The 10,891-nt window shown below is 35.9% G+C and overlaps 1 protein-coding gene across 1 annotated transcript; it reads right to left on the bottom strand.

Annotated features, from left to right (window-relative positions):
- Positions 1-1,109: 1,109 nt before the first annotated feature.
- LOC131662290 (cytochrome P450 71D9-like) lies at positions 1,110-2,918 on the bottom strand. Its single transcript, XM_058932030.1, has 2 exons — positions 2,019-2,918; positions 1,110-1,905 (listed from the first exon to the last, which is right to left on the bottom strand). The coding sequence occupies exons 1-2, from the start codon at positions 2,916-2,918 to the stop codon at positions 1,282-1,284; spliced, it is 1,524 nt and encodes a 507-aa protein (XP_058788013.1). The 3' UTR covers positions 1,110-1,281.
- Between the last annotated feature and the right edge of the window lie 7,973 nt (positions 2,919-10,891).

Below are 10,891 nucleotides of genomic sequence, written 5' to 3'. Positions count from 1 at the left end.
TTATGTTGTTTAAGCTTTGATGAGTTTATTTGTGGTTATGGTTAGCCTGGATCTTCGGATTGACTGGTGCACTTGATTGATTTTTGGAATAAAATTATTTCATTTGCTAAAATAAAAAAAAGTCTATTTTACCTATATTTTCTTATAGGCCAACCTATATATGTATACAATATATTATATATATATATATATATATATATATATATATATATATATATATATATATATATATATATATATATATATATATATATATATATATATATATATATATATATATATATATATATATATATATATATATATATAAATATATAGGTTAACCTATAAAATTTCATAGATTTTTTTAATATCATAAGTCTAACCTATTTAATTGAAAAAAACTTTTAAAATGGTTTAAACCTTATCTTTTAATTAAATATGTATGGTTTGACTTTTAAAGATGTCTCTGGAAGTCGATCTGACTTATTCCACCTTGTTTATAATACAAAACAGAGTATTTTTTAATGATAGTAGTTAATTATTTTGATGATTAAGTTCCGTTATAATTCTCACAAGGTCGGATAAATCAAACTAACCTTAGTATTTATCTCGAAATATTTTTCTTTAAACGTGTTCTGAAACCACACTCCTTCTAAAACCATGCATATATAATCCATTATATATCTAATATTCTTCTAATTTGCGGTTCACAAAGCTGCTTTTGAGGTGTTCGATGAAATGCATCAGTTAAATAAATCACTAATAATCATGTGTTTTTTTGTAAGTACACTTTGTAACTCTTTTGTTCTGTTCAATCTCATTGTGATTTTGGTATTTTTGTAATAGTTGTAACATATCAAGTAAGATATTTAGTTATATGACTTGATGAAATCACATTTATGGCCTATGAAACCGAAATCGATTTAAAGAGTAGTATTTTATAAAAGGGTATTTGAAGTGCTGCTACCTTAGTTTGAAACTATACCTAACTGTTTTTCTTTACCTTGAGAAGCAAGATTTGAACGGAGCATTGAGATGGTTTCAAGAAAAGGAGCGAAACAAACTATGCAAGAGATGCTCTGGCCTCTAGTGCTTTGGTGAGATCTGATTTCTTTCTATTAGCGTCATAGCAGAATTTAGAAATTTATTCAATTGTTTTGAAATACATAATTTAGTGCAACTGCAAACTGTTATGTAATTGCAGCTAAGGCATATAGCACGGTAGAGTAGTAAAATTTGAACAAACCACTTATTTATACCGATAGAAGGTATCTTTTTGGCACACTGCCCTTGTGAAACTCATGTAACATTTAAAGGATGATAAACAAAAGGTAACAATAAAAGATCATCTTTCCTTCTCACAGTGACTCCAAATTGCTCAGTCATGTCCAATTCTTCACTTTTGGTTCCACTAGGAAGCTTCCAGTCGAAATGATACAACAACATTGCAAGGGCTAGCTCTATATTTCTCAAACCAAATGTGATCCCGGGGCATATTCTTCTTCCAGAACCAAAAGGAATGTACTCAAAGTTACTCCCTTTATAGTCAATAGTGCTGTCAATGAATCTCTCTGGATAAAACCTCTCTGGTTCAGTCCAGTAGTTTGGATCTCTTGCAATAGCCCAAGCATTGATTATCACCTTAGTCTTAATCGGTATGTGAAATCCGTTTATCTCACAGGCTTCACCACATTCTCTTGGTAGCAAAAGGGGTGCTGGAGGGTGTAACCTTAATGTTTCTTTGACAATTGATTTCAAATAATCGAGTTCATCGATGTGATTTTCGTCGACCCTTCCTTTCGTTTTGAAAACCTCTCTTACCTCAGCTTGTGCTTTCTTCATTATTCTTGGATCCCTTACCATTTCTACCATTGCCCAATCTATTGTGCTTGTTGATGTCTCACTTCCCGCCCCAAAAACGTCCTGAAAAGTCACTATTAATATGTTAAAGCTTAGCCAATAAAATTTAAAGGGATACTCATGAAGCGATAAAGTTTTTCTTATTCAAAGTATTTGAAAGAAGTTAATACGCTTACCATGATTATGGCTTTGATATTGTCTTTTGTTAAGGAAAAATCCTTGTTGCTGCCATTCTCATATTTTAAGAGAACGTCTACGAGATCTTCTTCTAAATCGCCTTGATCATCTTTGGCTTCTGTGTACAATTGGCCTTTATGGTCATTGATAATGTTTTCAAATATCTGATCAGTTTGTCGCTGATACCCCTCAAGCTTAGGCCTCAAACCGGTAACACGTTGTATCCATTTAGCAGAAGGAAACAAATCTCCCAAGTCAAAACCCGCAGAAACCTTTATAGATTCCTTCACCACAGATATAAATTTTTCCTGGTCTTTGCACTTATTTCCAAACGCAGACTTCGAAACAAGACTGTATATTGAAGAAATCACAGCTTCGGTCAGGTTGATCTGCGATCCATTCCGTGAAGCAATCCATTTGACAAGATTGGAGAGCACCTCTTCTCTAATCGGTTGCAACGAGTTCACCTGTTTCAGGCTTAAAAGCTCGGACGTACATATTTTTCGTAACTGTCTCCAATAACTACCATAAGGAGCAAAAGCTATATTCGTCGAATTATAAGACATTATTTCTGAAGCTAGGAGATGAGGCCTTGATGCAAAGTTAATATCATGGGTTTTCATTACCTCTTTGGCACATTCAGGCGATGAAATGACAATAGTAGAAACCTCTCCAAGTTGAAGATGCATCACAGGTCCATATTTTTCGGACAAATCTCTTAATCTTCGATGGGGTTGAGAGCTTAACAAATTGTGTATATTTCCTATAATCGGGAGCTTTCTAGGTCCTCGCGGTAAGTTATAAGTCGAGTAGTTTTTCTTCTTTGTTATCTTTTGTACTATAAGGACTAAGAGAACAAAGGAGAAAAGATATGCAGAGTAGAGGACTAGTAGAGCCATGGCAAATATGAACCATATCTTTCTAGCTACTGTCTATATATATTCAGCATATACATTATTGTGCACTCTCCATGACCATAGTGTCATGTGCATTTTTTTGGTTCTATCTTCTGTCACCATCTTCAATTTGCCATATGTTTAATATGATTTCTTTTCATGTTTGGCTTCTTCTCCAAAATGGATCTATATCTGCTATTTTAAACGGTTGAACTTTACTTATTAATACAAATGTAAAGGTTCCGTTGAGATCAATAAAATCGATGTCTTGTCTAAAGAGAAGAGTTTGAAAATGATGTCCTTGTCCAATGATTAAAATGACAAAATTGTAAGTAACAAGATAGGTTTTGAAAGGCTACTAATTTTTTATGTACTTATTACTGTCATCATCATTGGCAGAAGGTGAATCCTTGTTTTATACAGCCGGCCAAAGAAAAAATGTAGGACGTTCATTCATCTATTTACTATAACAAAAAACAAAAACCAAAAAATGAGTAAGCAAATTTAACATCTCTAATATCTTTTTCATCATAAATGTTTTGACACATCTTTAACTTTTTTTTAGAAGTGTGAGAAATGTTGTGTTGCCATAGTCCATTCCATTCCCAGCTTGAAAACAATCTTTTCAAAGTTACTATTGTTTAGTCTTTTAGTTAGTAGACTTGCAAGATTGTCTTTGATGGAGTGCAAGTAAGACTAATATTTAATTTTTCTCTGATGAAGTGTTTGTCAACTTCAATATGTTTGGTTCTATCATGTTGCAGTGGCTTGAGAGTTATGCAAATAGTGGATTATTATCGAAATCAAGTCTTAATTATTCAACACTCTTTATTTTCAACTTCTAACATCATTCTCTGCCATACACTCTTTACCTATCATTCATTTTAAATATTGCACAATTAGGAGCACAACTTTTGCACAAGAATTTCTTTTGGTTGGTGTATGAATTGGTTGAATAAGCTCACAACAAATGTAACATTAGGTTTAATATGTGATAGGTATATAAGTTTAATGACTAAACCTTTGATACATTTCCTTATCAATAACAAAATTTTCTCCAGCGTTCTCTAACTTTACACTAAGATCAATTGGTCCATTTGCAAGCTTGCTTGTTGTCTTACCAACTCTTGATGAAGATGTGCTAAGATATGAAAATTTATTTCTTGGTGCGGGCAACGTCAATTTTCGGATAGTACTTCTGTTTTCCCAAATTCTTTGGCTTAGGATTTTCCTAAGAGAAAGACATTTTTTATATCAAATTGGTTTAAATTTCAATTGTAAGTATCTACTAAAAATAATACTACCCTGACAATTCTCGCTTTTGCTATTAGAGCAATGCCTCTGAGTAATTAACTCCAAAGTTTGAGTGAATCCTTTAGCAATTAATCTTTCCATGATCCTCTCAATGGATATATACCAGTCTTGTATTTTACATTGTATACTCATTTTCAGAGTTTTTTTTCCATTTGGTAAAGAAATCAATTTCTAAATAATGTTCTTTTTTGTTGCCTCCATCTCCTAGTCTATGACTTGTTTCCATTTTCTTTGAGAATTCATCCTAAATATTCTTGAAGTGCGATCAATGGTGATGAACACATGAGGGTAGACATGAGGGTAGAGTGAGGATAATCCTTCTATAGGATTCTTGGAAGCAAGGACATTAAAAGGTAAACAATTTATAAGATAAGATGCAGTTAAAAGCACACAATCCCAATATTTCTTAGGGACCTTATTTTGGAATATCATAGCATGTGTTTGGCCTGACAAATATCTATTTTTTCTTTAAAAAATTTCATGAACGGTACCTTCTTTTTGACAAAAATTAAGACTATGGTTAAAGTAATCTTTGGCATTATCGAACCTAATCCTCTTAATACTCACACCAAACTAATCTTTAACCATGGAAAAAAAGTGGAGAAACACAAAACTAACTTTGCATATCTGTTTTAGTATGTAGATCCATGTAACCCAAGTATAATCATTGATAAAAACTTCAATTCAATAGGAACTTCATATGTTTGGAACATTCAAAGGACCTCATACGTCATTATGAGACCATTTACAATGGACATGTTAAATAATTTATTAAACAGTTGAATTAGTGTAATGGGGTGTTGAAAATGAGGTGGATTAATTGGTGTTGAATAAGGAGAGAATGGGGCCACAAAAAATACTTGGCAAAATATTATTGGTCGTTGTAATTTTTTATATTTTTATTTTATCATAATCATTTGGGGTCAATTATTTCATAGTAAATAATTTTTTTATTTTTTTTATTTTTATCAAAATTCATCATTTTTTCTATATAAATAGAGACTAGTTTCATTAGATTTGGACAAAGAAAAAAAAATCAACTTTTTTCTCTCTAGTTTTTCTATTTAGCCCTCTTGTTTGTAGCTCTTAACTTATTTTTAGTGAAATGGATCCCAACAATAACCCTTTTAACACTCAAAATTCCACTAATTATCCTCTAATTATCCTCTCAACTTCTCAAATGCCAACAACTATATATTTCAAAATTAATCTTCCAACCAACAAGGTCTCCAAAATATACCAAATTATGGATTCCCTCAGAATTTCATAATGCCGTCATCTATTGTACTAATTAAGTTAGGTGTGTTTCATTTTAGGTGTGTTGTGTGTTTAGAGTATTGTATTGCATTTTAAGTTTTATGTAATTTTATTTGTTTTAATAATGACTATCCCTATATTTCGTATTTATTACTTGCAAGGAAAAAAATTAATTAAGAATATAAAATTAGAAAAATAAAATTAAAATAAGTTATTAAATTAGAAAAAAAATAAAATAAATTATTTAATTTTAATTATTTTAATTTAATTTCAATCGATAATTGTTATTAATATATAATCACAAAAATAAAAACATAAAAGAAAATAATAATATGAAATAAAAGTGGTGGGGTAGGGTGTTGAATTTTATTAAACAAAATCATTGTAGTAAGTAAAAATTGAATGGGTGTTGAATTATTAGATGGAAGAGGAAGATGATGATGTGGAGTGTAAAAAGTGAAAAAGTAAGGTGTTGAATTTAGAGTCATTGTTAATAGTCTGAGTTATACAAAATAGAAAATACTCATGTATATTGATTGGATAAAATAAACATTTGGGTTTAGCAAGTTGACACACCTCACAACAAACTCTTCTCATTTAAATTTTTAAAAAAGTGAAGGAAATATTTGTTTTAGGATTGTAAATAGAGGATGACCAAGACTACAATGGTATAAAAGAACCTTTTTCCCTGTTGGTCTTAATTGGTTTTAAAAAAGAGTTGTTTTTAATAAAATTGGAGGAATATTCTAATTTTTGTAGCATTTCCAATTGTCTTTCTCGAGTTCTTGTCCTGAAAAACACAAACAATGTTGTTAAGAGTCCCATCAGACAATATAAGATTGGACATATGTTTTTGAGTGAGAGTAATCTTCATCTTCCAAGACGATTTTGTAGGAATGAGTTAGACTCATCCACAATTATAAAATGGTATCACACACTAGATCAAGATTTATTGGATCGCCTGCTATTAGATTTTTCGTATCAGACACCCACCATATATATCCACACACCAAATCCAATTATACTGGCCGTGAGAGGCTATCTTAAGATATGAAGTGAATATGTATTTAAGATATGAAGTGAATATGTATTTATGAATGGATAATCTTCACTTTATAAGTCAATTTTGTATAGATGAGTTAAGATCAACTCACAATTCTAAGAAATATTATAAAAATACAATACATGATATGTCTTTTGCGAGTTATTATATTGAAATTAGAGTAGTGGACAACTTTTGAATATGAAGAACATTTCGTAGGATAATTAATGAGCTTATTAGGACATCTATTTGACCAGAAGTGGAAACAGAAGCGTAGTCGAATGTGTCAGGTAAAGAAGAATCGCAACCTCTCTATTTCATCTTGAATGAGTTGAATTGAACCAATCCTTCTTTTGATAAATTGATTGATGTCATGCAATTGTGTCTTACTTAATAGAACAAAAACAACCAACAAATAGGCTTGCAAACTTCAATCCAGATTTTCTTATATGCAAAATAAAATTGGACGAACAATGTCATGGAATGAATATTACCCTCCACAATGAATAGTGCATGTGGAATGAATAGTGTTCGTCACGAATAGTGTTTTCTAATGAACAATATTCACAATGAAAATATTTTTTGATAAACTGTTTTTTTATGTTTCAAATGGATTGCAATGAAGGCGGACAAAAGAAATAACCTCAATGAAAGCGGAGAAACAAAATATACCGCAATTAAGGCGGAAAAGAACCACAATAAAGGTAGAAAAAATAAAAGAGCTATGTTATTTTTCATACACCGTATGTTACATCGTAGAAATTAATAAAGCAAAATATTTTTTACACAGAAATCAAGAAAATATAAATCATTAAAAACTAAAATTTAAGCATTGCAAGTATAATTATACGGTGTTTTGGTGTAAAAAGTAATGTAAGTTTATCATATGAAGTGCAAATATGGCTGCTAAAGTTTATGCAAAAGCAAGACCCCAACTTTACACATGAATCAAATATGAATTATATACAAACACTAATCTATATAGAATTCTAGGGTGGATCAAGGCTATTGACGTGGGTAACTCACACTTGTTGAAGAGGTTGTTGAATTTTAAATGTGAAAGTGTTAAAATTACACATCGACTAGAAATGGAAAAAAATGTTGGATTTATAAGAGAGATGATATATATGGGGGAGTCACCCGAACTTGTGGGGGATGACCCATACCCCTGTTAGAGTTGTCAAAATGGCCTACTCATATAGGTCGGCCCGTCAGGTTTGAAAAATCATAGGGCTCGGGCCTTAAAATTAAAGCCCATATTTTTTTCAGGGCTTTTTTAGCCTAGCCCAAAAAAGTCCGCTACCCATTAGGGCTAGCCCATATGGATCATAGGTAGTCCATTAGGCCCATAATTATAAATTTTAAGAAATAAATATTTATATTTATATTTATATTGTCTTACTCCAAAATAGCACATTGATTTTTTCCACTTCACTAAATTTTATCTCAATTATATTCAACTTTTCTCTTTTAAATATTATACATTAATATAATCAATATTCTTTCATCGTATTATATTAGTTTTTCGATTATGTTAAATATTCAAGTATTATTTTATACAATTTAGACATATATTGCAGAGAAGTTCTGCGCAGGGGTGTTTCGGAAGTTCATTTCCAAAAACACCTCCATTCCCAGTTTCGGAAATGAACTTCCGAATTGTATCAGAAGTGCATTTTTTTTTCTTCTGTCTCGCATATTAATCGATTTCAATTGTTTACAGGAACATGTCAGGCAACCAACCAGCACGCATCAGATAGGGTAGGGAGACCCAGACTGCGTCGGCTAGACGCGAGCGGGCGGCGGCGCAACTTGCTTCGACACAGGGACGGGGGCAGGGCCGGGGACGACGTGTGCGAGTTCCCGTGAATATGGGAGAGGGTACATCTACTTCAGGATCTAGGAGTCGGCTGGCTCGGGTATCTTCTTCCCGCCAGCGAGAGGAGGAGGAGGAGGAGGTGGCGTCAGTGCCTTACCACGAGCCGGAGGGGGTACCGGATGTTGATCCTCCAGCCAGGGAGGAGGATGAGGAGGAGGACAGCTATCCGGGAGGGCCCTTTGACACTTCCGTGCTGATTAACTACCACGATCACGTCGCTCGGCGTATCCGGGAGGGAGAGGTATTTTTTATAATTTAACCGTTTATAATTTAGACGTTTATTCAATATTTTCTTAACGGTCTATTTAACATATGCTTTTGTTTGTTTTTTTTAACAGGAGAGAGAGCCGTTGAAAATGGTGAACCACGCCCGCAAGATTTTCAGTCTGTTTAAACCAGCAGCTGAGTGGTTTAACGACGCGGTGCGAGGTTCAGGGCTTAGCGGGCTCTGCATGACGGGGTACACCACCATCAGCACCGGCATGCAGGGGGCATTTGTGGAGCGCTGGCACAAGGAGACGTCTTATTTCCACTTGCCAGTGGGGGAGATGACGATCACCTTGCATGACGTGCAGTGTCTTCTCCACCTGCCCATCAAGGGGCCGCTGTTGACCCACACCCGGATCCAGAGGGTCGAGGCCAGTCACTGGATAGCGCTCTATTTGGGCATGGAGTCCGAAGTTGCTGACTTCGAGTGCATCACGACATCTGGGCCTCATGTCCGGTTCACCATACTGAGCTGCTATTTCGAGCACCACCTGGACGCGGCGGCCGATGCCGAGCAGGCGGGTGACGAGCTATTCACACAGTACCACCGCGGCTGCGCTCTCCGGTGCTGGTACATGCATGTGGTAGGCGCTGCTTGCTTTGTGGACAAGAGTGCAAGGTATGTTGACGTGACCTACCTCCGCTACTTCATGGACCTGGATACCGTTCACCAGTGGAACTGGGGGGCAGCTACTCTGGCATACCTCTACCAGAAGCTGAATGAGGCCTCCAACTGGAGGACGAGGCAGTTGGTCGGATCATGCACACTACTTACAATACGTTTCATTTTAATTGTTTCGTATTTATTTATGTTTCGTATTTATTTTTAATACATTATCATGTTTCTGTTTCAGAGCTGGATCATCTCCTACTTCTCTCGCATCCACGGCTTTCATATCGATCCTGCGTACGTGGACGCCATGCCCAGGGCCGCCAGATATGTTCTCCAGAGGGGGAACGATGCGGTGGGACCATACCGTGGATACCTGGACCGCACGATGCACGGCGACGTCACTTGGAGGCCGTTCAGCGACTACGCTCAGATTGTCCCCTTTGACGGCATTGCTCTATATTTAGGCTGGCTGGCATGTGGGACCGGCATCATGGTCCGGTATCTCCCTGAGCGGTGCATGCGTCAGTTCGGATTCGTGCAGCGGATACCCAGGTCACCCTTTGAGGCTGCTCCCGACACTGTGACCCGAGTGCAGCTCACTGCCATATGGGAGGATTGGGAGCGTCATGTGGTACCGGAGGAGTACCGTCGCACTCGGGTCACCCAGGACTGGCACAGTGAGGAGGGATACGTCACATGGTTCTACCGGGTGTCACATCCTCTTCTGAGACCCGACGTTCCCGGCGCTCCTAGGCCAGCACACGAGGAGATCCTGGGGAACCAGCAGGCCGAGGATGACCACGCCATTGATCTCATGCCGATCTGCCAGCGGATAGAGATGCTTGGGCGGGACGCGTTGGATCGAGGTGTCGATCAGCAGGGCCGTCTAGAGGCAGTCGCCGTGATGGAGATGATCATCACTGATGCGGGCCGTGCGGCGACATACAGGCGGCAGAGGAGGTCCCAGGGAGAGAGGGTTAGGCACACCCAGTAGTGGTCGGGTTTATTTATTTTTTGTTTTCGGATTGTATCTTTAGCACATTATTATTATTATTATTATTATTATTATTATTATTTGGATTTGGTTGAGCTTGTATATATTTCTTTTTTTTATCATATTAGTATTTTCACCTTTATATGTCGTTTATTTTATTTCCCGGTTTCTTTTAATTAAAAATACGAAACTGTTAAGAAAAACATAAAAAAAAATCTCTGTTTCTGCATAATTCGGAAGTGCATTTCCAAAACCCCTCAAAATCTGAACAAAGGTGTTTTCGGAAGTTCATCTCCGAAAACACCCCCCATGAGGTGTTTTCGGAAGTTCATCTCCGAACACACCCCTCATGAGGTGTTTTCAGAGATGCACTTCCGAATTGTGTAAATTATTTTTAAAAAATCAAAGCTTCGGAAGTTCATTTCCGAAGCAGGGGTAATTTGGGTTTTTCGCTGGGGGTGACCCCCATAGGGAGGTGGCTAAAGAAATTTTCTTATTTTATATATCACCTTGTAGATCGTAGTACAACACGAGATCGGTGGATAGTCTTTAATAATCTTAGCCTCCTTACTTTTTGGAATAAGAGTGACAAGGGCATTGTTAAAAGCTG

This window comes from Vicia villosa, linkage group LG3 (genome assembly GCF_029867415.1).
Source record: "Vicia villosa cultivar HV-30 ecotype Madison, WI linkage group LG3, Vvil1.0, whole genome shotgun sequence".
Lineage (NCBI taxonomy): Eukaryota > Viridiplantae > Streptophyta > Magnoliopsida > Fabales > Fabaceae > Vicia > Vicia villosa.
This window is presented reverse-complemented; position numbering and strand designations above follow the sequence as displayed.